We start from the raw sequence: 23576 nt of genomic DNA, 5'->3' as shown, positions 1-23576 counted from the left end.
TATAATTTCATACTTTTAAGTTGGTAACACCGTCTTATACTTTTTTTATAATATTTTTGTAGTGATCATGGTTTGTGATTATTACATCATCGAAGTTTTTGTAGACATATGATACGTAGAGTACGAAAGTTGCTTAACACTCACGTATCTGCATCCACTAGTAAAAAAAATCTCTATAGCCACTTGGCAATTCGTGGCTGTGCCTTAAATTTCGTGGCTATAGGGTCGTAGATTAAAAAATTCGTGGAAAATTCGTGGCTGTTTTTAAAAAAATCACCTTATAGCCACGAATTTTCGCGACTGCCAAGTGGCTATATGTATTTTTTTTACTAGTGATCACTGGTTTATGATTACAAACAGTTTCTTTGATACATACTCTCTTGTTTATCGTAATTAATTATGTTTGCGTCATTATCAGAGTTTTAAAACTAATAATTTTAAATTTTAAATTTGTTCAATTCTGCATTCTTCTTTCTTTTTTTTAAAAATAATTTATTTTTCCAATATTTTCAATATTATCTTGTTATGGAGACTAATGAAAATAAAACAAAGTAAATTATGCAAACCTGGTTTATTCTTACGTAATCCCTCTTTTTTTTTTTTTTTTTTTGTTCACCACGTAATCCCTCTTAACTCAAAAACTTGCTTAGTTTAATATTACAAAGCCACTTTACCATATTATGATATGGTCGCAGTCTTGCAGACGACATCAACTCCCAATATAGTGGATAGATGATAATATGGTGTCATCTTCACGTTGCTCAAATTTAGTTAGGTAAATTATTTTATTGTATATATAGTTAAAGAGTTGAATGTGTTTAGATAAGACATGTGACAAAACTCTAGCTAATGAGGTTGTGTTATATGTGTCAACTAGTTAAATATACTTTTCATATATTATCCAAACAATTCAATTTTATGATAATTAAGAGTGACTAAATTTAAACATTATCCAAGTATATAATTTTTATGTGTTGGTTAGTAAGATTCTCTGTACAAATCAAATCATTAAGCCTCATTAAAGCCGTGGGCTTTATAAATTTTGAAGCAAATTAACAAGTCCAACTTCGGCCTCTTTGTTATAATTACAAAAAACAAAAAATAAATGTGGCTGCTGGGATTCGAGCCCAGGTCTCCACGGCCACAACGTGGAATTCTCACCACTAAACTACAGCCACTTTGTTGTTCAAACTCCCAAATATATTTTATATCAACCTTCAATTCTCTGTTAATGGGCCATGGCACGTGACCCGGACTAGACCCAGTGAACTAAAATCAAGAAAACGCTGCGTTTTAGGGTCGAGTTCTTTGTGTTCTGTTTCATCTCTCTCTCTTCTCTCTCTATCCCCAGTGCGTTTCTCTCCACAATCCTTCGTCCTCTGCCGAAATTTGCCTTAAAACACTCAAACCGAATAACGCAAACTACTAAAAGCTTCACAAAGATTGAAACTTTCTTTTGGATTTTGATCCTCTTCTCTTAACAAGACGACCCTATTCTACAATTTCTCGTTTTTGCTCTTTGGGTATCTGGATTCTTCCCTTCCCACTCCATCTTCTTCATCCTAAAACGAAGCTTAGAGGTTTCGACGACTCTCTAACCGCCGCTTTTTCTTGAAAACTTCAAGAGGTTGGACAAAGTTTTCTCCTTTTAATCTCCTTCGTACCATCACATGTGGGGAATTTTTGTTGTTAAATTGTATAGAGGAACTGATGATTGGCATTGTGCATGTGCTTTGTTCAATATTGATTCTGTATTGCAATGTTTTGATTTGATTTGCGTTTGGATTCTTTGGTGATTTAGATATTTGGCGATTCAATTTTAGGGTTTTTGTTTTTCAATTGTTTCAGAGACAATGTGTTATGGTTTTGGAGTTCTTTCGAAGAGTCTTTCGTTTAGTCTGTGATCTTAGTTCTCCTTTGGTCACGCGGAATCACGGAGGTACACTTTCTAAGCCCTCTTATTCATATCAAAGTTAACTAGCATTTGATTGGATTTAGAGGTCTTGTACCGTTGCTCAATGGAAAGCTTTGGTATGTAATTATATGTGTGTTGTGGGTTTAAGGTATTATTTAGTTCTTTTTAATGGAAATTTTGTATATTTTAGTTGAGATACGTTTGAAGGTTGTATTGTTAAACATTAGTATAAGGATAAAGTAGAAGATTTAAACATGAATGCAAGGATGATATTACGCCATTTGTTCACTTTCTTTCCTGGAGTGGTTTAGATAGTTTGCTGCGAAGATTTAAATAGGAGCTACTTGGTTGTGCAGGTTTTAGTACGCTCTAAGTTTGGAGATGCATAGGTTTCAGTGTTATCTTATCTGCAATCTCCTAGATTTCCATTCTTGTCTCACTGTTATATTCCGGAGAGTAGGACTAACATAATATCTTCCAGGATCTTGTTTCTTATTTGTTGCAAGTATTCTATCTTCTTGATTTTTTTTTTCCTTTGTCTATTCATGTTCTAGCTGTTGGATTTGCATTGACGATTGACGTCAGTGTCTGGCAAATTGACAGGATCCAATGGCTCTTAGGAAAAATACTCCTAAAGGGGATTCAGTTTCACTCCCTATGAAGCCTTTGAATATCTCCAGAAAATTACCAGGGAATGTGCAGATTTCAGACCCCGATATTCCTCAAACTGTTGGTCCTAATATTGATTTGGACCTCCGGGAAATTTACTTTTTGATGCTCCACTTACTTTCATCTGGGCCATGCCAGAGAACTTATGCACTGTTGCGACATGAACTTCTTGAACATGAGCTTCTTCCTAGAAGATATCATGCTTGGTACTCCAGGAGTGGATTGCCTAGTGGGGATGAGAGTGATGATGGCAATTCCTTTCCTTTAAACTATACTGAGTTGGCTCAAAGGTAACTAATAGTGTTGCTCTCACTGATTGTAGTACTTATTGTGAATTTGAAATGAATTTTTATATGAAGAAGTTTATTGTTGGTAATTCATTTCTGTCAGTTCATGATGTCGTTGTACTTTTCTAATTTCTTAGACTGGTTAAGGGTTTCTTCCCTCCAGAAATATATAACTTGTTTCATGACATTGTTTATTCTCAGGTATTCTCACGTAAAAAAAGATCACTTGGTGGAACTTCTAAAGCAATTGGTCTTTGTTTCAAATAGGCCTAATCCCTCACGAGGGATCAGTGATGGAAATAAAATGATTGGGGCTGGTGTTCCAACACTTTTAGGCACTGGCTCGTTCTCCCTTTTGAGCTGTAGGTGATTTCTAAAAGATCTTGTTTTATTGGCGAGTTTAACTCACTCACACGCACACATATACATATATTTACTAGCATACGTATATACTCACATAATAATAATACCAATACCTCTTATAAATTTTTGGGGCTTATTTAGTATTTATTAAATTCTATTGAAAATCTTGGTTTGCTATAAGCTACTTCGTTTGATTTTGCAGCTGACAAGGAAATAGTTGGAAGTGATCTCAAAGCACCACCTATTGGCATGCGTTGGCCTCATATGCATGCTGATCAGGTTCGTGGTATTAGTTTGAGGGAAATTGGTGGTGGTTTTGCCAGACATCATCGTGCTCCATCAATACGTGCAGCATGTTACGTTATTGCAAAACCATCTTCAATGGTACAAAAGATGCAAAACATCAAGAGGATACGTGGACACCGAAATGCTGTGTACTGTGGTATGCTATTTAATGGTTTAGGGATTAATCTTAGTGTCAAGTTCTATTTCTAAGTTATAGACTAATCATTTAGATGAACTGGATGCCTGAAGTTATCTGTAAATGCTGCAGCTATATTTGATCGCTCAGGAAGGTATGTAATCACTGGTTCAGATGACCGCCTTGTAAAAATATGGTCAATGGAGACTGCATACTGCCTGGCCAGCTGTCGAGGGCATGAAGTGAGTTCCAAGTACTCTACGAGAATGCTATCAATTTGTTACTGTATATTTAAGTGGTGCTTGACAGTTATGTTTTTGGTGCATTTGTAAGGGTGACATAACTGATCTTGCTGTGAGTTCGAACAACATTTTCATCGCATCAGCATCAAATGATTGTGTGATCCGTGTTGTAAGTTTCTTGTATTTTTTCTGTATATGATTCCATTATGACATCCACATATTAGCTTCTTCATGACTTCACCCATCTGAATTTATGTAGTGGCGATTGCCAGATGGCTTACCAGTTTCTGTTCTCCGTGGACATACTGGAGCTGTTACTGCCATCGCATTTAGTCCCAGACCTGGATCCCCGTACCAGCTTCTCTCGTAAGAAATCTTCTCAAATTGTATTTTTCGGTATCATTTACACTATCTGGTGCATTATTTTCTGTCGGTTATTAAAGGGAATTGATAAAACATTATGTTTTGTCATTTTGTTACATGCGGTTGATTTGGTGTTTGCCTATGTCTATTGTTTTGAAATTTTGAATTTACTAACCTTTTGATAACAAAGCTGGGAAGTTAATTCATACTTCCTCAGATGGAATTTATGATGTTGTTTTCTTATTTATGCTATGGAAACTATCTCTACTATGTCAATCACTGGTGTCTTTATGTTGTCTTGAGTATTTGTGTGTTTGGAAAAAGGTCCTCGATATCATTGGCATTTTTATAACTGAGTTCGTTAAATCTTTGCAGATCATCCGATGATGGTACATGTAGGATATGGGATGCTCGGGGTGCCCAATTTTCTCCCCGGATATATGTCCCTAGGCCTCCTACTCCTGATGGTGATTGCTTTATGTTCATAATTAGATTATTTTTGCTTTGTCTTAGCAGAAGCTGTAATCTGACTTGGGAATCCTTTTCCAGGAAAGAATGGTGGCCCTTCTTCTAGTAATGCTCAACAGAGTCACCAAATCTTTTGCTGTGCATTTAATGCCAATGGATCCGTCTTTGTCACTGGCAGTTCTGACACTCTTGCTAGAGTATACTCGGTACTGAAAAATGTTTCCTGATTGTATCTTGGTTTGAGTTGAATTGCAAATCCACGTTTGTTTTCTGCCAAATTCTACAGGGTTTACTTAATGACAAGAAGTTGTTTCTTTGGTTGCAGGTTTGGAGTGCTAATAAGACCAATAATGATGATCCGGACCAGCCGAATCATGAGATGGATGTTCTTGCTGGACATGAGAATGATGTTAATTATGTTCAATTCAGGTTGGCTATTCACCTTTAAAATTACATTTCTCATGAGATCCTAATTCTCTGATCCTATTCATTTGCTGTTGTGCTTTCCAGCGGTTGTGCTGCAGGATCTAAATTTTCTGTATCTGACTACTCAAAAGACGAGAATGTTCCAAAATTTAAGAATTCCTGGTTTGTATTCTCTGCTGCAAGTAGATAATCATGCAGTTACTATTAAAATTTCACCTTTTCCTAATGTTTTTTTTGTTTTTGTTTTGACACGGTGTTTTTTCTAGGTTTTGTCATGATAACATTGTTACATGCTCTCGTGATGGTAGTGCAATCATTTGGATTCCAAGATCACGGAGATCGCATGTAATATTTAATTTCGCTAAGATGACTGTGACTTAATAAATGCATTTTCATAGGAGCAGACAACCAGATTTTTTTAATGTCTTTCAGGGAAAAAGCTGCCGATGGACACGCGCATATCATCTCAAGGTTCCACCTCCGCCCATGCCACCTCAACCTCCTAGAGGGGGGCCACGCCAAAGGATCCTACCTACACCCCGCGGGGTTAACATGATTGCTTGGAGTCTGGACAATCGTTTCGTCCTTGCCGCTATTATGGGTAAGACTATTTTGACACTCTTAATTAATGGCTATGAGTTTATCCAGGCTGATTTCTAGATCGCTCCACTCTTGATAACCAGAATCATTTTCTATGTTAAAGATTGTAGAATATGCGTGTGGAATGCCTCTGATGGTAGCTTGGTACATTCTTTGACTGGTCACACAGCATCTGTGAGTGCTTAATCCCTTCTGTATATTTGGTAGACTATCTTAAGGCAGATTTGGAATTACAAAGACTTTTGACCTGTGTACTTGAAAGAAAAGAAAAAGAAATTTGCTGCCTATGCCATAAATAACGAATATGAAAATCATATGTCTGCTTAGAAGACCCTGCTATGCATTATTTCAATTTAAGTTAATTTCTTTTCGATTTCTGAAAACACTCCCAACTCGGCCTAGTTTATGTATGCCTTGTATTGTCTACAAAGTATATCTACTGAAGCTAGTCTGATTTTTTTTAGTGTTCCAGGCATGATTACCTTTTAGTTCCTTGTATTAACCTTTTTCAACATGTTATCTTTACTGTTTGCAGACATATGTTATGGATGTTCATCCTTTCAATCCTCGTATAGCTATGAGTGCTGGCTATGATGGAAAAACAATAGTGTGGGATGTAAGTTTTACCTTCTTCACTGTCTAATCTCTACTTCTTCAGCACCTGTATAATTAAAGCATTTGTTCTCTTCTTCTAGATATGGGAAGGCATACCTATCCAAATATACGAGATTTCACACTACAAGTTGGTTGATGGGAAGTTCTCACCGTAAGCAAATAGTTTTTGGGCTGTACTCGATATGCTTTTACTCCATCTGATTGCTAACCTATATCTTCTTAATGTAGGGATGGAACTTCAATTATACTTTCAGATGATGTGGGCCAACTGTACATATTAAGTACAGGCCAAGGGGATTCTCAAAAGGACGCGAAATATGATCAGGTACCAATACAACTTAATTGGAGAAAGCTTCATTACTGTACTTCTACTGTCTACAATTATGATAGAACCCTAGATTGGATTTTATCAGGATAAGTATATGCTTTTAGAGTCCCACATATCTCCTAGTTCCATTAATTGGAGAGAATCGAAATCTCATTTCGATCAAAACATTCAATAAACATTAAAGATCTCTGTATGTAGGGTAAAAACTAAATATCAAGAGAAACCTAGAGAAAATATAGGAAACGTATCTCTTCACATTTTATAAATTCCTACTAAATTTTATAGATATAACTTAGTTCTAATTGCCCCAGTGAACTCCTCTAGGAGAGCTGGCGTTTATCAATAGCTTATGTAGAAATAGAATTTTCTTATAGCTGCTGTGTGGCATCTTGCAGTTCTTCCTGGGGGATTATCGGCCGTTAATTCAGGACATATATGGTAATGTCCTTGACCAGGTAAGGGGCTCGTCTTTTCTTCCCCTTCTAGTGGTTCTACTTATAATTGTGCATGTTATAGGCATAATGTAATCGCTGATTGGCATTTCGAAACTTTGATCCAGGAATCTCAGCTTCAACCTTTTCGCCGAAATATGGAGGATCCTCTTTGTGATTCAGGTTTTAATGACTTTTACTATGATTTGAAATGCTTGTAGATCCTTCCACTGAGGATGAGCATATCATTTACTCTCTATTGTTCTGCATCCTAGGGATGGTTCCATATGAAGAGCCGTATCAGACCATGTTTCAGAAACGGCGACTCGGCGCCTTAGGCAAAGAATGGCGACCGTCTTCTTTGAAGCTTGCTGTGGGGCCAGATATCACTTTAGATCAAGATTACCAAATGCCACCTCTGGCAGATCTAGACTTAGCTGAACCGTTGCCAGAATTTATAGATGTTATGGAGTGGGAACCAGAAGTCGATATCTTAAGTGATGAAAACGACTCTGAATACAATGTGCCAGAGGAGTATTCGTCTGGTAAAGAGCAAGAATGTTTAAATTCTTCAACCTCTGGTGAGTCAGGTTCCAGTTCCGGTGAAAGCAATGAACATGATGATCATCAGAATAGCCTTAGAAGATCCAAAAGGAAAAAACATAAGAAAGAAGTGAGTATCTTTGTAGTATTTCTTTGATGTTGTGCCTCCTAAATAGGGTTCTAATCCCTTTTAACCTCTTTACCAGGCTAGGATTATGACTTCTTCGGGTAGGCGCGTCAAAAAGAGGAACTTTGATGAGCTTGAGGGAGCTCCAAGCAACAAAAAACGTACTAGGAATTCTAGGAGTGGTCGCAAAGAATCAAAGAGGAAATCTTCAAAATCTAAATCGGCCAGACCTAGGCGAGCAGCTGCACGAAATGCCCTCTCTTGGTTTTCTAAGATTACAGGTACATCTAAAGACGCAGAAGAGGAGGAAGTTTCTGAATTGAGTGATTCATCAGAAAGTGAATCAACAACTCAAGACTCAGGCACTGGGGATAGTGAACTTGATGTAGCTTTGTTAAATGGGCATGAGAAGCAATCAAAGGGTAAAAATATCCTCGTATGTGATTCAGATGATGGGGAACAGCAATGTGATATCAGAGAAACTCATCCTGCTGAAAGGAGGAGATTAGTACTTAGGTTTCCTGTTAGGAATTCAGATAAGCTTAACTTGTTGGAGAACCTACCTGGATCATCTTCTGATGTTCCAAATCCAACTTTAGGGAACAGCTGTACTGAAGACTCTAGGATTTCTGGGAACCTTGAAATCCACACAAATCAATTTGAAGGTTTAGATGTAAGTAAAGTCAAATGGGGAATGGTTAAGGCTCGTACATCAAAGCGAATAAGAGGTCAAACAGTATTATCGCATGAACTTATGGGCTCTGACCCAGAGGGAAAAGAAAATAATGTTAAGGAAGATGCAAATCACCATGGAAATGGTGTTATGGTATCTACTTGTTTGAAATTGAAAACAGATATAGATGGCATGGCGGTTGACACTAACACGGTGATCTCTAATGGTGTGTCAAATGGTGGAAAACAATATCCAGAACTGGATGGGTCACCAAGTCGACTGGCTGATGAGAGGACCTCTAACGGTTCTCAGGATGTAACTGGTCACCAGCACAATCTAATAGATAGCCTTCCACCAATCTCGAGGAAACGATCCAAGAGAGTTTCTAGGGCTCCTGAGGCATCTTTGGGGCAAGAGGGAAAACTTTCATCAATAGATCAAGAGACTAGTGGCTCTGATGCATTAAATGATGGTTTTGAAGACGCTAGATGTGATTTGGCATTGGACTGTCAAAAGGATGGTGTGGTTGGGACAGAGATATCTCTGCGGACTGATTGTCTTCCGGAATTAAATCCTCAGATCAGTGATGCTCTCTCAATTGCTAATGATGTTCCTGTGTCACACTCACATCCTAAAAGGATGTTTGATTTTGTCTATAGACGATCGAAGTCACGAAAGCATAAGAACAATTCAGATAGAGATGCTACTGTTACTAAAGAAATCAGTCCAGGTTCTTGTAGTCAAAATCAGGTTAGTGGCTCTAAGTCCCATGAAGGTGCCTCTAATGGGTTCCATGGAACTCAGTTGAATGGATTCGAGAAGTCGGAAGGCAGTTTGATACACATCCAAGATAAAATAAATGATTCACATGGAAACCAAAACACTCAAGAAGAATTGAGATCCGCCTCTGGGGCAACACTTCGTTTGAGATCCACAAGAAATAGAAAGTCTACTTATCCTTTTAGTGAAAGTAAACCTATTAAAACAAAGAAACATCAGCAGTTAATAGAAAATGTATCCTGGCTGACATTATCGATACATGAAGAGGGTTCTCGTTATATTCCACAAATGGGGGATGAGGTTGCGTACTTGCGACAGGTAAGAGTTGGTTGTAATCTTATCTGTTGTTTCGTTTAGTCCACCTTTGGTATTAATTCTTTTATCTGTGGCTGTTACTGTTATCTTTCAGGGGCATCAAGAATACTTAAATTTTAGCCCCCTAAGGGAAGTGGCTCCTTGGACTTCAATAAAAGGAGGAAATATAAAGGCTGTGGAAATTTGTAAAGTGGAAAATCTTGAATATGCAACTCTTCCTGGTTCTGGGGATAGCTGCTGCAAAATGATACTTAAGGTCATCGATCCAACCTCAGAAGTGTTCAACAAAGCTTTCAAACTTACGTTGCCTGAGGTGGTGTCATTTCCGGATTTTCTTGTGGAAAGAAGTCGGTATGAAGCAGCAATACAGAGGAACTGGACTTGCAGGGACAAGTGTAAGGTTTGGTGGAGAGATGAAGGCGAAGAAGATGGTAGTTGGTGGGAAGGACGGATTCTAGCTGTGAAACCCAAATCACCTGATTTTCCTGATAGCCCGTGGGAGAGGTACACAGTTAAATACAAGAGTGACCCGACGGAGACACATCTTCACAGTCCCTGGGAGCTTTTTGATGCTGATACCAAGTGGGAGCAGCCTCACATTGATGATGAGCAACGAAACCGTCTTCTCTCAGCCTTAACAAAGTTAGAGACTTCAGACAAAAGAACCCAGGTATGTGATCCTAATTAATATAATATCGCATGGTGGTAGAATTCAAACATCACCTAAAGAGCTTAGGCCCAGGTTTACATTAGCTTATTAGTTGGTTAGAAGACCACTCTTTATACTTTTATTTTTAGTTAGCCTACTCTGAAGTCTATAAAGCTTTGTAGAATTAGAGGAGACAAAGACACAACACTATCCCAAGAACATAACAATAATAATCTCGACTAATTTGTTTCAGGATTCTTATGGCCTCCAAAAACTGAACCAGACCGTGGGAAACTCCAGCTACACCAACAGGTAAACTACTTTCTACAACACTGGAAGAGGCTTTGGTGGAACTGAAGCTGACATGGTTTTGTTTTATGGACACATTCTGCAGGTTTCCAGTTCCTTTGTCTCTTGAAGTAATCAGATCAAGGCTTGAGAACAACTATTACCGGAGTGTGGAAGCAATAAGACACGACGTATCAGTTATGTTGTCGAATGCAGAAACTTTCTTTGGCCGAAATAAAAGCGTATCAGCCAAAATCTCAAAACTTTCTAACTGGTTCGACCGGACGCTACCTTCTTTATAGCTTTATCATCATCCTAATAGTAGTGGCGGCCTATGTAGATATTTGTTTTCATGTTTCCAAATTCTTTAGTTAGAGTTTCTGCAATTTTTTAAAACTCTGGTTTTAACGGCAGGATTGTTAGGATTTCTTTTTTTTCAGTTAGTGGATTTTAGGTTTAGGGTTAGTTAGAGAGAATTTTTGTTTTTGTAATTGTAAGTAAAGAAAGATTGGAGAGGTCATTAACATTTGGTGCTTTGGAAAACAGAGAATCATCATCTTCTTTGGCTGATCCAATCCAATTTGAGAATAATTTTGTTTCTGATCATATTACAACAGATCAAATTTTGGATATTAAGCGCAAATGGACTAAAAAGTTGTATATAAATGTTGGTCCAAATGTAATGGACGATGGATTAGAAGCAGAAACATTGAGATATACTTGTCAAAACAGATTTTTACAGTAAAACAAAGATTCAAGAAGCAAAGCCTTACAAAATAACATTGTCGGCTTAGGGAAGTTTAGGGTGGCCGGATGATTTTTCCTGCGACTTGGGGAATTTAGAAGGGTTGTGTTTAGTGAACCAAGTAGTGTACAAGAATTGCTTGTGAGGACCAACATGGTTACATATCAGCTTCAGCTTCTGTCTCTCTCTCATCCACCTTAAAATGATCTTCATGTGACGCTTGCTCGTTAGCCCTCTTAATCCCACTTCCTGTTCATTATGTTTATTTAACAGTGATCAGAATGAAAACTACTCTGTGTGTTGGAAAGTGGAAACTACAACCTTCACATTCTCTACCCCTAGCTAAAAATTTCAATTTGAAACCTCTAAGAAAGATTATGGAGGATCTGATAGTGTAAAAGAGTGACATTGCCACAGTTTTAAGAAAAGAAGTCAATCAAACTAAACATTCTTGACTGTTGGCAGATTGAAAACCTCTAATAACGCAACTGAGATTATCTCCTATTGAGAATGAGTAACATCGCCTCTTGGTTTTTGAGATAGAACCCATTAACCTTACATTCTATGCCTTTGGCCAACTGAAAATGTTCAATCCGAAACCTAGAGAACAAAGATAGTGAAAGCATGCTGTAATGGAGAAGAGTGATATCTCAAATCGGTTTTGAGATACCACTCTCTACCTTTGGAACAGATTTGAGAAACATTCATTCAACTAGTTTAAGTCAATCTAAAACGTCTAAGAAATTGCATCTAGTTATGTAAAAAAAAGAGAGTACCTTGACACGGTCCCAAGTTTCAGCAATGGTGAGAGGTCCATGATCCTTCAAAATATCAAAGATAACTCGGGTGATCGTCTGGGTTTGCTCCGGTGGTGTGTTCAGCTCGATCGGTTTCATCTTGGGTTTAGGTTTCGTTGCGAAATGCCTTATAAACAATCCAACTACATTATGATTGCTTCTTTTCCAAGGCATCATCATGTTCCGTAACATACTCATATTTCCTTCACTTGTTTTCTCAGCAGCTAGAAATAAAGAACACATCAAACTCAAATCACTACGTTGAGACAAAACCCAAAACTGTTATGATTAAAACCGAAATGAATGCGATGAAACGGTAATTATGTTCATAAAATCGCTATCTGAAATAAAAATTTAAGTCTCGAAGAATAGAGAGTGAGAAATAAACCACAGCTATATGCAAGTTTTATAGCTCGAGTTTCAGCTAGGCATTTTATCGAACACTTTGTGTACAAGATGAGCTTTGTAGTGTATCAACAACAGACATTAAAAAAAGGGTGAGAACCCAACTAAGATGAACACAAAGTGTAAGCCAGAGCGGTAGGCTTTCCAGATAAAGAGGGATCAGTCTGTAAGGACGACGATACTGCGGGAACAGAGATTGCACTTTGTAGTTTGTAAACTAGTCAAGAGAAATTTACAACAAAACGTTAAGAATTAAGATACATGATTTATTGATATTTATACTGAAGCCCTCAACTTTACTCATATTTGTATATTTCATCCTAACTCTTTTATTTTTACTAATTATTTTCCATTGTTTCTTGTTTTGCAAATGCGGTTTAGTGATAAATTTCCACAATCCCTAAAGTGATTTACTTTTTATTTCTTTGTTTTTGTCGTTGAATTGCAATGTATTGATGTCCAGTCCTTATTAGCTATGTTAGATTAGTGAACCATGGAAAGAACAAGCTTTGAGCATGGAGGGTCAAGACTCAAGAGGGAGGTAGAGGCAACCTTGACAAATTAGTGGCCTCTAGGTTTTGGACATGTAACTATCACTAAACACTATAGGACCTAGTAATTTATACCACTAGACTAAGGAAATCTTACACAATAGCTCTTGTGACTAGTATATAGTTTGAGGTCTCAAGCACAAGTTTCATATGTTTAGGCCAACAGGGCTAGTCCTGAAGGCTCGTGCCAGTATAGAAACAGAACTGCAAACTGCTTATGCGTTTTAACGGTCGGCTAGCCAGATAGATCAAACCCACACTCTCTACAGTTAGAGCTGTCAAAATGGGCTATGAATATTTATGAAACTTTCTTTTGGGTTTACAACTTTCTCCAAGAGCTATTGAGCTTTGAAAACTTAAGGGGATTCTAACATTCATCAATTTGTTACAAACACAAAGCCATGAATGGCTGACAATAAGAAAAAGTTGAAACTTGAGGAAAAAGAAGAAATATAGGACTGAGATTCTCTAAAAAAGGCATAAAAATTTTCATCCACTTGTTCGATTCCTAAAACCAATTCAACGACGTTTGCTGTTGTGCCTCTTGCTCTTCTTCTTTCTACTGGTTCTGTCTTCATCAGAATCTGAGTCAGAAGCAGACTCTGACTCAGATGACTCCGATGACGAAGAGCTGTATCTTCTTCGCCTTTCCTTCCTCTGCTTTTGCTTCTTCTTGCTCTTCTTTGCCTTCTTTCTCCTCCTTCTTTCCTCCTCTGAGTCAGAAGATGAACTGTATTCTGAACTACTATCTCTAGATGATTCAGAGCCATCACTATCTGTTTCAAACACAGAGGCTTCACTGTCGCTGCCAGAATCAGACTTTGACCTGTGCTTTCTCTTACTCTTCTTCGACCTCTTCTCAACTTCTGCTTTCCCATTTACAGCATCTGGCCTTTCATCATCACCATTATCATTACCATCAAGATCATCAACAGAAGGCTTCATTCTCAGCTTAGGGTTCTTCAGCTGCTGGGTTCTCGAAGGCCTCGAGATGTAAACCCTCTCATTCTTACACTCATACGTCCAGTGTCCAGTCTGAAAACATTTCTGGCACTGTGAAGCAGCCGAAGCACTGCTTCCCATGGCTGATGCTGACATTGTTTTATCTTTCCTTTCACCAAGCCTAACCGCTTTCTCAGTACTCATCAAATACATCTGCCTCTTTGCTTCTCTTTTCTCCTGCCATCTACTAGGACCTTCTTCCTTTTGCCCATAAGCGTTAACGTTTCTCGCGGCTGCAGCAGCTGCTCGCTCAGCTTGAGTGCGACTCAGACCTTTAGCAGCAGTGAGTGTTTGAGCCTTGATTCTATCAGCTGCATCTTGTGTTTTCTCTTCCTTTGCATTAGCCATGTCTCTGCATAACAAGAAAAATTCAAACCAAATCTGAACAAGAAGTGAATTTGAACAATTCAATAAACTGGGTTTAGCCCTAATCAGAGAGATTCGAAATTAGGGTTTCTACTTGGAGGTAGCGCGATTCAGTAAACTGGGTTCTGCTACCCTAAAACATCACATTAAGATTTGATTCATAAATTCAAAGACTTTTAACGATTGTAATCCCGAGAAATCGAAACTAGGTTTTTATCGATCTAATTTACTCAATTCAAAGATCTACACGAACCATTGGAAAAGGAAGTGAAGAAAACTTACAATTTGTATGAAACGTGACCACCAAGAGGACGATCGAAGGAGCTTGCTTTGTTTGGGAGGAATTAGTGGAGAAGCTGAGCCAATTCCAGAGAGTGAGAAGGCGGCGCAGAGCAATGGAGGAAGAAGAAAGCTATAGAGAGAGAAATAGACAAAAGTATTCGCAACTCGTTTTTTATAATTAGTTTCAATTTTATAATTCCTTATTTACCAAATTGCACTCTTTCCTAATTCTTTATTTTCCTATACTTTGTTTTAATAAAAATGTTTTTTTTTTTTTTTTGTCATCTAATAAAAATGTTTTATAATCAAATATTTCAAAAGAAAATGCTAGTCTTTTATAATAAACTGATACGAATATAATACTATTATTAGAATATAATACTAAATTGGTTTTTAGATGAAGTTTAAATATGATGTACATATGAAATTTCATTGCCTATGTTTGTAACAACCAAGTCATTTAACAAGTGGCTTTTGAGTCGTCCTCTCTAGTCTCTATCTTCACTTGTGGAACTACAAGCAAGGAAAAATACCCAAATTGCGTTTATACAAAAAGCAATTGCAGACTCATTTACACAGACCATCGAATTGTCTTCAAGAAAATCTATTGTGACTATACACAGTTTTCTTCTTTTTGTGGTTCTCATATTTCCTCCTCTCGCCTATTTACTGATTTGTATCTCTGTGGACTCTGCTTTCTACACACCAAAAAAATCCTATCTATTCTCAACAATGTCAATCTCAACATCTCTTTACATCTGCGTATTGTAATTTTTTTTCATCTAAACTATTGCTATCTTCATTAAGCTCCTAGAGTTCTCCAGGTTCCTTCATAGCTTCGTCACCTTGTTCTGGGGAGTTCTTATTTCCTTCACTTGTTGAAGTGAGCTTCTGTCTTTTACAGTCTTCATCACTTTTGTCATCCTCAGAATCAACCAAACCTCCAGACCTCTTGCTATATAATTAATAGAAAATCAGAAAGCAAATCCATTAACTATAGTTGTTGCTTATGATGCACCTCCTTCCATGAATTTCTATCAAGAGAGACTAGAAAGAAATACCCCCGAGAAGGAGAACTTGCAGCTGTGACATTGGAATTATGGGGCTCAGCTGACTTTTCTTCATGCAGAGCATCTTGTCTCATATCAGATTGACCATTGGTGCTCTTTGGTTCCTTACTTTCTATGCACTGAAGACACATTGACACATTGTTAAACAAAGAATCTTGTAGGAAAACTTTTCAAAGTAGGAGTTTAGATCGAAGAATAATACATTCTCATATATCGTTTTGAAATTCTGGACGGGAAGCAGGTATGCAAATGGAGCTAACTGGTCCCAAAATGTATCAACTACGTATTTCACCAACGCTACATTTTTCTGCACACAAAACAGTAATTTGTACAGAGGAACACCCCAAAAAACTGAAAGAGAAAAGGATGAAAGATTAGAAACCTTGCTTATTTGCTCAAAAAGCTGCAAAACAGCAGAATTCAGCATATTGTTCCGGTGACCATTGGCAGCAAAAACTTCTATAATCGGTTTCAGCGAGTTGTTCTTGACAATGTAACTCTGAACATTGTGATTCTGAAATAGAACACTATTTTAGAAATTGTATTACATACCTAATGACTTATTGTCATCCTATAACCTTTTCTAGCCATTATAGAATCAGTTTTCATGTTAGTGCAAGTGAACAAAAAATCAGTTTTAATATGACATGCGACACTAGACTGCAACCTTAGCAGAGTAATTATGCAATGACTTTTGAGCACATCTTCACAAGAATCTTGAACTACCGTTAAAATTATTATTGTTTTAAATACAAAAGACCTCAGAGCCTCAATTTTCAATTAATCCAGACAAACAATATTTTTCGTGTCAAATTTCATTCCCAAGAGAGATTGCAAAGATGAGTCTATATGAAACAATGCTTGCATACTACTTACATGGACAGAGAGGAGAGTGCGGACAAATCGAATAGCCGCAGCCACTAGGGGTTTTTCCTTTCTTCGTGTGAGAAGCAAAACCTTTTTTATCACATTGTTATGGAGAAAACTGCATGTAGCAGACAAGAGAATGCACAAGAACGTTAGACTGTTACTATAGAGAATAAGACAGAAATAATGTAATATCATCATAAAGGTTACTTTGTCCTGGATGGATCCAGCTGAACACAAGAACACAGCAATTCACTAATGTGCAATAGGACTTCGGTTTTTGCCCCACAATGGCTGCCAACTCTTACAGATGCACCTTCAGATGTATCACCGGGTCTTTCAGGACATGAGACCATTATGAAATCAACTAAGTCAGGTAGATGCTTCTCACAGAAAGTATCGAAAATGATCCCTTGCTGCAAATTTGAAATATATATATCAAAGTATATTTAGTAGAAATCGAAATATATTTTAGTTAAGAAAAAAGGAGAACCACGGGTCTTATACCCAACATTCTAACAGATATGTATCGAAGAATTATCAATACAAGGCAAAAAAAACTAACTCTTGTAATGTGGACTTCAAAGAAACGAATTTTTATTTTTTCCTTTGGTAATTATTACATGCAACTATAACCGATCAGAACAGAAGTGCAAAGTCAGAAGAAATATAGCAACAAAGTCAGATGACCTTGCTTGACTATGACCTTTTCATACAATGAAACACATAAAAAGAGGAGAATACTTACTATCTTCTTCTGCTTATCAGAGCAATTCAACTGAATTCCACCAAATCCCAATACATTTTTAATAATTTCCACAAACTGGCATTTTGTTTGATCATCAACATCTTCCATCATTCCCTTAACCTATTGCACATAACCAAAACCAGTTATTACTCGCAGCTGAAAAGAAAACCAGTAATATAGAAATAAACAGGAACAGCCTCGCAGCTGAAAAGAAAAACAATCCAACAAGAGCTAAAAAATTACCAAGAGACCAAGGAGGGGAGTTTCCAGCCGAACAACATAAGAACAGAAGAGGGTGGCATCTTGAGACCACAAATTATTTAGAATTTGTGCCCTGCATCCAACAGACAATAATTATCTTGGGTATATAACTGGAAAATTATGTACTTGTTCTTTTCTCAAGAACCCAGATGAGACTGAGGGCTTAAAGACAATGATAACTAAAAAAGATTACAACCAATCTATCAGGTATAGCTAAAGGTAATAATATACCCCATTAATACCAGTATCCTATCTGGGCTCTTCAAGACTTCTGTAATGATGTCAAGAAGACCATCATTAATAAGTTCCCTACAAGATAAGCAAGTAGACAACACTCTCAACTGCATTGAATTGATAATCCACAAGAGATAATGCAATAGCTGCTACATATATGACTAATAAATTTAGTTTCTGAAAAGTACGTACCTCGAGACCGATACCTGCTGTGCACTCTTGGTTAAACTAAAAAATTCGTGCAAAAAGTGCACCTATTTTTTTGGAGGACCAAAAAACATCAGTCTAAATCACCCAAGAAACAGTATGGTTTTGATGAAGATATATAGTATGCGTCTATACAAGATTAGCTTAGTTTCTTGACAGAGACTTCACTGTTGTCCCCAAACATTTCTGAACTAAACTGAATCCTTTCAATGAATTTTGAATATATTCAATGCCTCAGTATCTGAATAGACACAAATGTTTGGAACTCTTGCATCTAAGAATCTTACTGACAGGGCTCTGCCCAAAATCAAAGAATCTAACCGGCAGGGACCTATTCATGGATTTCAACTAAAATAACCATTTTCATACATTACTCCATGGATTACAAATAGATCATAATCTTAAGATATGACGGAGGCAGGAAATACCAAATTATTCCTTGATTCATCAGATGTAGAAGGTGACTGTAACCTTGCAAATGACTCTTTGATGTCATTCTTCAGCAGTGTAACAACCTGCAAACATAGTCATCGATAAAGCAACATACGAGGTCCATAAATATTGCATTCAGTGCGTTGAGTTTGAGTTTTTTTTTATCTAGATGGCTTACAGCAGCATTGTTTGCATTGATTACTGTATCTAGGTGTGTGGATATAGCAGCATGTACATTCGTCAAAACAAAATCCTGCGAAAAATTAAGAAAAAGGTGAGACCAAAAACCACAGAAAGAAAAAAAACAAATTTAGTAAAATATATTCGGAAACCTTCAGATAACTAATTCTGTATGTTTGGTGTATCTTCGACAGAACCAGGAGATTCTTAATTGGTATAGCCTGCAATCAGTAGTGAGGTTCAATAACAATGTTTTTAAGTTTGACCTTTCCATAAAAATCCTACAGAATGTGTGATCAGTATTTTTTATTGATAATAATGTGTTCCCTAAGCTCGGTTTATGCTAATTAATCCAAAATTACATGGTATCATGAATATAAGAGAACATTATGTTACCTCCTTAAAAACAACACCCTCCAGAAAAGTCCGGTGATGTTGAGAATTGGGAACATCGGGATCATCTTTGCGGAAAAAAAACACGTAGTGTTCGTTAGCATAAAATATTACGAATAGGGAATGAAAAAATGCATACGGCCTATAACATTTGCGGTTCCAAATTCACACCCTAAGTAACATGTTAATTAACAGGAAATAGGAAAGAACAGTCCACCAAAGAGCACACATATGATATATAATTAAACGCTCACATCTATCCCATAGATACAAAAAAAAAACTAGATCCTACTGCTCATGCCCTTCTTCGTCACTGAGAGTTATAATCATCAACATATGACCAGAGTCTTGAAGCTTACACTCAAGGCACCCAAAAATTCTCATGAACAGTTGATCCCCTAAGATAATATCCAGGATCTGAGAACTGTTGAGCGAAACTGCATAAGAATAAAAAAGATATGCTGCTTATTACATATATTATAGAAGCTTGAGTAAGAAAATATGATGTTGACATGTATGTGACTAATAACTGATTTCTTTAACAATATTGAACATGATGTGAAGGCCTTCAACATCTTTGTTTCTCTCACAGACTTCAAATACACCCATCAATTTCTGAAAGAAAGTACCCTGCATCAAGATATCAGGAAAGAAAGTAGGTTAAGGAGGGTTTCAGTGTCAGTTCCTTGAAAAATTAACAAGGAAAATTACAGCAGTTTCAAAAGAAGAAAAACTGTTTTGAAAGCATTACAAAACTACAACTCAGGCTAAAACCGTTAAAGTATGCCCAAAATGAAGAAAAATTAAGGTATTACATTAAAGTATGCCCACTTCTTTCATACAAAAAGAAACAGTAGAACTTTGGAATGCACTTGATACTTACATCCTTCAATATAAGTTCGATTACTCGCATCTGATCTGTGCTGCCATATTCAGTAAGATTCTGCAGGGAAGATGGAAACAAACACATTAATTCCTCAATAAAATAGAGACCTAGAATGCAAATTCAGGACAATAACGAGCACTGCTTAACACAAGAACATTTCCACATATCAATTGCACATAAATGCATTGACAGCCTAAATAACAATGAGAACATACAATCGTAGTTCTGTCATAAGAAACTTTGAAAAATCCGTTATACTCTAGACGATGAAAAGAAAACTGAGAGTAACAAAAAAAAAGTAGACTCCAGAATTAATCAAGAAAAACCAGTCTTAAAGTCTCAGCTACAATAGATATTACAATTAAGGCTGTTAAGTACACAAAGGAAACATGTAAGAAGGATATAGCTCTACGCTAACCACAAGCAAAGAAAGCAAATGAACCTTGAGTATTAGGTCAAGATTAGAACGGCTGACATCAGGAAGCTTCTTCAACTCACTGATCACGTTGTCAAAAGTTTCGCCTACTCAAGCAAAGATGATTATATTGTCAAATACAAAATTTCTGACTGTTACATAGAAAACATAAATGGGGGAAAAAATCCTGGGAAAGCCATCAAAAGTTCCAATCATCACGAAAGTGCTGAAATAAAAAGTTTCTTATATGATTATATTTCAATACAACATTCATGATTAATATAATTAATGCGAGAAATCGATCAAAAGTTCCATCACCGTGAAAGTTCTGAAACAAATTATTTCCTATCAACTACTCTGAAGTCAAACTGTTTACACATGGTAAACGAGCAACTGGCCACACAAATCCATAACTCTATTACAGAAATATTAAAATGCAACAAACCAGTCCTATGACACATTGAACAGACTGATATCTAATATAATTAAAAAATGTAACACTATGAGTTAAAGTATAAACAGAAAATCAGACTGATATATTTGGTCCGGAAAAATCTCTTACCGTTCAGAGAATTGAAATGTAGAACTTGTTTCATACTGAATATTTGATTCCTGAATAGGACGAAGCACCATTTTTGTAGTCAAGAGGAATGAACTGTAGAATGGAAAATCCTCCAAAAGAAGACAATAGAACTTTTTTTGTCACTCACCATACGTAAGTGCATCCCGCAGTCTCTTGAAAGCTCAAAGCCAATTCTGCTGAGCCCTCTGGTTCACTCCATGAGATAATTGAGTCTGTACATTGATACAGACCCCCCAGTTATGCAAACAAACTCTAAAGCCAAAGTTACAATAGTTAATAAAACACAATACAAAGAGGCTACCTTCTTGCTGCGTGTAGATATTCTCAGTGCTTATGTGGTGTACAAGCAATGTCGCATTATCATCTTCATCAATTACATATAGACCGAGTTCTTCCGATCGCTGCATGTTTTAGCGTTTCCATTTAGCTACAAGCCTTTTCAAGGTATTTCCAGAATGTGCATTGCAGGATGTTTGGCCGCAGGAGGGATCCAGGAATTAGAGCAAACCTCAATATAGTCCATAGTAACGAGTCCAGTTCCTCGATCATCCCATTTACCATCTTCATTCAAACGATAAATCTTCACTCTCTGAACAATAGTGACAAGCATGAGATACTATATTTTGATTGACTTATGAATCCATGTAAATGATCACAAAAGCCAATTGGAAATGAAGCCATGAATTTTATCTGCTGTTCCACAGTATAACATCTTAAGGATCTAATGTATTCGTTATATCCTCATAAACTACCCAAGAGAACGCGAATCAAGTGAATCAATTCGAGATTGAACCAAGAAAGACCAAAAAATTACATAGACACGATTCGCTAACACTCAAATTCTCAGTTACATCTCCGCGCAGACTAGCTAAACGAACAAGAAGATAACCAACTAACCAAAAATAGAGCTAAGAGACACACCTGCATCGAATTGGTGTTTACCGGAGCGGCCATAGCTAACTATCACCACCGTAGATCCCTGAATTGAGCCGGTGAAGTCAGTACGGTGGTCGGAGGGAGCGAAATTTAGGGTTCTTGGAGGAAGAAGAAGAGATATAGAAGGAAACGGAGTAGATAGAGGCTAAAGTGAAGATTGAAGTGAAGATTGAAGTGAAGATTTCTTAAGGTTGGAAGAGAAATCAACAGAAACTCGTAACCGCCATTAACGTAGAACGAAGAAACCTTGACATTTCTTCTCTCTAGTTTCTCTCACTCTTCTTCTCTGTGTGTTTCTGTTATTTTCTTCTGCGCACAAAGTTTTTTTTTTCTTCCGCTGGAGAAGAAAAAGAAAACACAAAATTATTTCAAATTTCAATTAATTAAGGAATAGCCTATTGGGCTTTACCTTTAAGTTTTTGGGCTTTTGCTTTTGCCTATGCTTTCAAATTTGGCTTCCTCCCTACGAACTTTTTGGCAGTGAACGTTTAAATGTTTTGATAAGTAAATTCTAATCTTATTACATAGGATTATAAAGATTTTTAGAAGTTTTATGAATTCTAACAAATTATGAAATAGGATTCTCTCACACGAAAAATTAAACGGTTAATGGTAAACCGAGAGAAAACCGGTTTCAAAATTCTAATCTTATGATAAGAAACTCTAAATGTTCATCTTAGAACAATAATTCTGCTATAAATTATTATTTTTTTATCGATTTTTTAAAAGTTAACTAGTATTACGTTACAAAAGTGATTAGATATTCTCTATCTAAATTCTATTAAAATTATAAAAATTGTGTTTTTAGAGTTTACATTTTCTAAAACAAGTAAAAAGATCTCTGGAATAAAGTTCTTATTTAAAAACGAAGTTTTGAGATGCGAGTTTTCGTAAAAACCGAAAAGAAAAAATAATTGACGCTTTTGAATGAGAGTGTTCATGGTGTGCTATATAAAACCTCAACTCTTGTGTTATAGTAAAGAGAATGGGAAGTGCACAAATGTGAGATATGAGTATGTATTGAGCTATGAGTCATGCATCAAAATTCACTTTGTGTGGATATTATGGAAGTGTGTTCTTGATAACTTAATAGTAATCTTGGAACTTATCATATCATCACATAGAGCATTAATTTCAAACGTATGACGTATCGTGTAAAAGAATACAACTTAGGGATCGGATTTGTGTGATATAGCAAGAGACCCATGCCAAGTGCCAACTGATGTTTACCCATACGGCAAAAAGCTTTAGAAGTCTTATTAGAATGGATCAAATTTTAAGATTTGTGTGATCAAATTAGGCTCCTTTTAGGGCCCAGCCTTGGCCTTATCTCTTTTGCTCCTCAATTATTATTCTTTTTTCTACACAACTGTATTAGATTATAACTTACACATCTTGCTAATATAGTAATTAAAAGTTGAAAAAGACATTAGTTTATAAATAGACATGTTCGGTTCAAAAGCTAAGCGGATTAAGCTAAAAAAATTAGACTACGTTTTGTTTCTAGTAATCAATCATTGCAGATTATAAAGAAAAAACAAAAACTTTTCATTAACTAAGTTGTTGTTTACAAAATATTTAATAAATCTTTTAAATATTTTAAACATAGAAAAAATATTTAGATATAGAAGGGATAGAAAAGATATTTATTATGTTCTTACAATTTTTTTATTTATTCGTAATACAGTTTTCGTTGGATCGGTTTTGTTTATA

The 23576-nt window shown here is 36.5% G+C and overlaps 4 protein-coding genes and 1 non-coding gene across 8 annotated transcripts; 1 reads left to right on the top strand and 4 right to left on the bottom strand.

Moving 5' to 3' along the window:
- Positions 1–1106: 1106 nt before the first annotated feature.
- Positions 1107–1178, bottom strand: TRNAH-GUG. The gene has a single exon. It is a non-coding gene; the product is annotated as a tRNA-His (tRNA).
- A 173-nt stretch (positions 1179–1351) lies between these two features.
- On the top strand, positions 1352–11104 carry LOC17875103 (bromodomain and WD repeat-containing protein 1). 2 transcript variants are annotated; one of them, XM_006279763.2, is made up of 25 exons: positions 1352–1627; positions 1849–1939; positions 2519–2874; positions 3073–3233; positions 3437–3676; positions 3788–3897; positions 3989–4066; positions 4157–4263; positions 4636–4727; positions 4810–4934; positions 5054–5157; positions 5239–5316; positions 5421–5499; positions 5587–5755; positions 5858–5928; positions 6290–6370; positions 6450–6520; positions 6598–6694; positions 7093–7152; positions 7257–7311; positions 7404–7801; positions 7878–9569; positions 9661–10236; positions 10469–10527; positions 10610–11104. In XM_006279763.2, exons 3-25 carry the CDS (start codon positions 2525–2527, stop codon positions 10803–10805), a joined length of 5049 nt encoding a protein of 1682 aa, XP_006279825.1. In that variant the 5' UTR covers positions 1352–1627; positions 1849–1939; positions 2519–2524; the 3' UTR covers positions 10806–11104. The 2 variants fall into 2 exon arrangements, with proteins under 2 accessions (XP_006279825.1, XP_023635699.1); XM_023779931.1 differs by lacking the exons at positions 1352–1627; positions 1849–1939; positions 2519–2874 and having other exon boundaries at positions 3149–3237.
- A 42-nt stretch (positions 11105–11146) lies between these two features.
- On the bottom strand, positions 11147–12658 carry LOC17875925. Of its 3 annotated transcripts, none has more exons than XM_023779938.1 (3): positions 12434–12658; positions 12025–12269; positions 11147–11497 (listed from the first exon to the last, which is right to left on the bottom strand). In XM_023779938.1, the coding sequence occupies exons 2-3, from the start codon at positions 12241–12243 to the stop codon at positions 11294–11296; spliced, it is 423 nt and encodes a 140-aa protein (XP_023635706.1). In that variant the 5' UTR covers positions 12244–12269; positions 12434–12658; the 3' UTR covers positions 11147–11293. The 3 variants fall into 3 exon arrangements, with proteins under 3 accessions (XP_023635706.1, XP_023635712.1, XP_006281215.2); XM_023779944.1 differs by having other exon boundaries at positions 12556–12658; XM_006281153.2 differs by having other exon boundaries at positions 12025–12658.
- Positions 12659–13327: 669 nt separating this feature from the next.
- LOC17874618 (zinc finger CCHC domain-containing protein 10) lies at positions 13328–14785 on the bottom strand. The gene is made up of 2 exons (XM_006280877.2): positions 14652–14785; positions 13328–14355 (listed from the first exon to the last, which is right to left on the bottom strand). The coding sequence occupies exon 2, from the start codon at positions 14349–14351 to the stop codon at positions 13521–13523; it is 831 nt and encodes a 276-aa protein (XP_006280939.1). The 5' UTR covers positions 14352–14355; positions 14652–14785; the 3' UTR covers positions 13328–13520.
- A 355-nt stretch (positions 14786–15140) lies between these two features.
- LOC17877079 (serine/threonine-protein phosphatase 4 regulatory subunit 3) lies at positions 15141–22192 on the bottom strand. The gene is made up of 23 exons (XM_023786761.1): positions 21849–22192; positions 21436–21516; positions 21229–21328; positions 21055–21139; positions 20907–20956; positions 20372–20451; positions 19927–19986; positions 19574–19673; positions 19403–19480; positions 19047–19111; positions 18803–18871; positions 18649–18723; positions 18467–18553; positions 18024–18085; positions 17829–17906; positions 17580–17670; positions 17337–17456; positions 16799–17004; positions 16598–16706; positions 16104–16235; positions 15924–16028; positions 15713–15840; positions 15141–15606 (listed from the first exon to the last, which is right to left on the bottom strand). The coding sequence occupies exons 1-23, from the start codon at positions 21879–21881 to the stop codon at positions 15462–15464; spliced, it is 2139 nt and encodes a 712-aa protein (XP_023642529.1). The 5' UTR covers positions 21882–22192; the 3' UTR covers positions 15141–15461.
- Positions 22193–23576: the final 1384 nt, after the last annotated feature.

This window comes from Capsella rubella, unplaced genomic scaffold (genome assembly GCF_000375325.1).
Source record: "Capsella rubella cultivar Monte Gargano unplaced genomic scaffold, Caprub1_0 scaffold_8, whole genome shotgun sequence".
NCBI classification, from domain to species: domain Eukaryota; kingdom Viridiplantae; phylum Streptophyta; class Magnoliopsida; order Brassicales; family Brassicaceae; genus Capsella; species Capsella rubella.
The sequence above is the reverse complement of the archived record's forward strand: the minus strand, read 5'-3'. Positions and strand labels throughout refer to the sequence as shown.

What these genes read in the sequence shown, in the direction of transcription:
- LOC17875103 (XM_006279763.2), top strand. Translation starts at nt 2,525, where the DNA reads ATGGCTCTTAGGAAAAATACTCCTAAAGGGGATTCAGTTTCACTCCCT. An exon ending in TGACTGGTCACACAGCATCT is followed by an intron (nt 5,929 to 6,289) that starts GTGAGTGCTTAA and finishes TACTGTTTGCAG; the next exon opens with ACATATGTTATGGATGTTCA. An exon ending in AACTCCAGCTACACCAACAG is followed by an intron (nt 10,528 to 10,609) that starts GTAAACTACTTT and finishes CACATTCTGCAG; the next exon opens with GTTTCCAGTTCCTTTGTCTC.
- LOC17875925 (XM_006281153.2), bottom strand. Translation starts at nt 12,288, where the DNA reads ATGTGTTCTTTATTTCTAGCTGCTGAGAAAACAAGTGAAGGAAATATG. An exon ending in AAACTTGGGACCGTGTCAAG is followed by an intron (nt 11,498 to 12,024) that starts GTACTCTCTTTT and finishes CATAATGAACAG; the next exon opens with GAAGTGGGATTAAGAGGGCT.
- LOC17874618 (XM_006280877.2), bottom strand. Translation starts at nt 14,351, where the DNA reads ATGGCTAATGCAAAGGAAGAGAAAACACAAGATGCAGCTGATAGAATC.
- LOC17877079 (XM_023786761.1), bottom strand. Translation starts at nt 21,881, where the DNA reads ATGGCCGCTCCGGTAAACACCAATTCGATGCAG. An exon ending in TCGAACTTATATTGAAGGAT is followed by an intron (nt 19,674 to 19,926) that starts GTAAGTATCAAG and finishes ATCTTGATGCAG; the next exon opens with GGTACTTTCTTTCAGAAATT. An exon ending in TCAAAACGATATATGAGAAT is followed by an intron (nt 15,841 to 15,923) that starts GTATTATTCTTC and finishes ATGTGTCTTCAG; the next exon opens with TGCATAGAAAGTAAGGAACC.